Genomic DNA, 1,168 nt, shown 5'->3' with positions numbered 1-1,168 from the left:
ATATATCACGGTTAATACAAAGAAAGTCAACATGATATCGGACTAGACGTACTGTCCGTTCTTTAAAGTGCTCTTTGAAATTTCTGCAACGTTTATATCCTGAATTTTTATTTGGATTTACCTCTCTCTCCCTGTTTTTTTTTCACAGAAATATCAAATAATTAAATATTTAATTATTCAAATCCTGAAGTTCCAGGTTCGAATCCTGGCTGAGGTAATATTTTTCGCAATAATTTCTTTACAGTTTTTAGATAATTAAATCGCATCGATTTAATTCCGGGGAGGCAAGGGTATTAATATTCCAACGATAATTGTATTTCAAGTCCGACAAACAATCGGCGCGCAGTGTATAAGTTGAAATGTATGTATAATTATATACATTTTGTAATTCGTTACTTCTGTAACTGTTAATTTTTTTATTTGCGCACCACGTACCGCGCCTGACTCTCCTTCGCCGTTTATTAATTTGTTAAATATTTAATCTAACCACATAAGTCAAATATAATCCAAGTTTGTCGTGTGCAAGTGAGCTGGATGAAACAGATTAAAAAACCTCCTATATGAGTTCTTCTTGGTAAGGAACAAGGAACGGAACTTTCGTGGTTCTTGAATAGGAATATTATGCAAGTGTAACTTCCTTAAGTCGTCTCTCTTAAAACCTGTACACAATAGTACAGGTGGTTCATCATACTCGTGAAAGAATGGAGTTAATACGATGGAACTTTCATCGCACTTTACAGGCAATAAGTAAAATAATGTATGTTCTTTATATATATCCCTCTCCTTCTTCCTTTTATGGGTTATTTTATAATAGGTCTTTATTATATCATTACAACCTTTCACGTTGCATGTCTCTGCGATAGCTTTTAAAACCATTTCATCTCGATCAACAAAATCTGCAACACACATTAATGTGAACTTTAAGTTTAAGTGAACTTTAAGTTGACACCCACCTAGTGCACAAATTATAATATTTACCAATGTAACATGACATAGGTTCAAGGGTGAGTATTGGTTTGTCGGGAGGGATAAAATTACGCCAAAATTTCGTTTCCCATACATCCAAATCAGGAAAATAGATATAGTAAGTAGGCAGATACTGATATATAATTAATTTATCATTAAAAATGAAATAGTCAGGAACACTGGTAAACTGCAAAGATATCTT

General features: G+C 33.0%; 1 protein-coding gene across 1 annotated transcript; it reads right to left on the bottom strand.

Annotated features, from left to right (window-relative positions):
- Positions 1–429: 429 nt before the first annotated feature.
- On the bottom strand, positions 430–1,162 carry LOC112461751. The gene is made up of 2 exons (XM_025027123.1): positions 979–1,162; positions 430–896 (listed from the first exon to the last, which is right to left on the bottom strand). The coding sequence occupies exons 1-2, from the start codon at positions 992–994 to the stop codon at positions 496–498; spliced, it is 417 nt and encodes a 138-aa protein (XP_024882891.1). The 5' UTR covers positions 995–1,162; the 3' UTR covers positions 430–495.
- Positions 1,163–1,168: the final 6 nt, after the last annotated feature.

The sequence above is a fragment of the Temnothorax curvispinosus genome, unplaced genomic scaffold, assembly GCF_003070985.1.
Source record: "Temnothorax curvispinosus isolate PA1 unplaced genomic scaffold, ASM307098v1 QBEX01011709.1, whole genome shotgun sequence".
Lineage (NCBI taxonomy): Eukaryota > Metazoa > Arthropoda > Insecta > Hymenoptera > Formicidae > Temnothorax > Temnothorax curvispinosus.
This window is presented reverse-complemented; position numbering and strand designations above follow the sequence as displayed.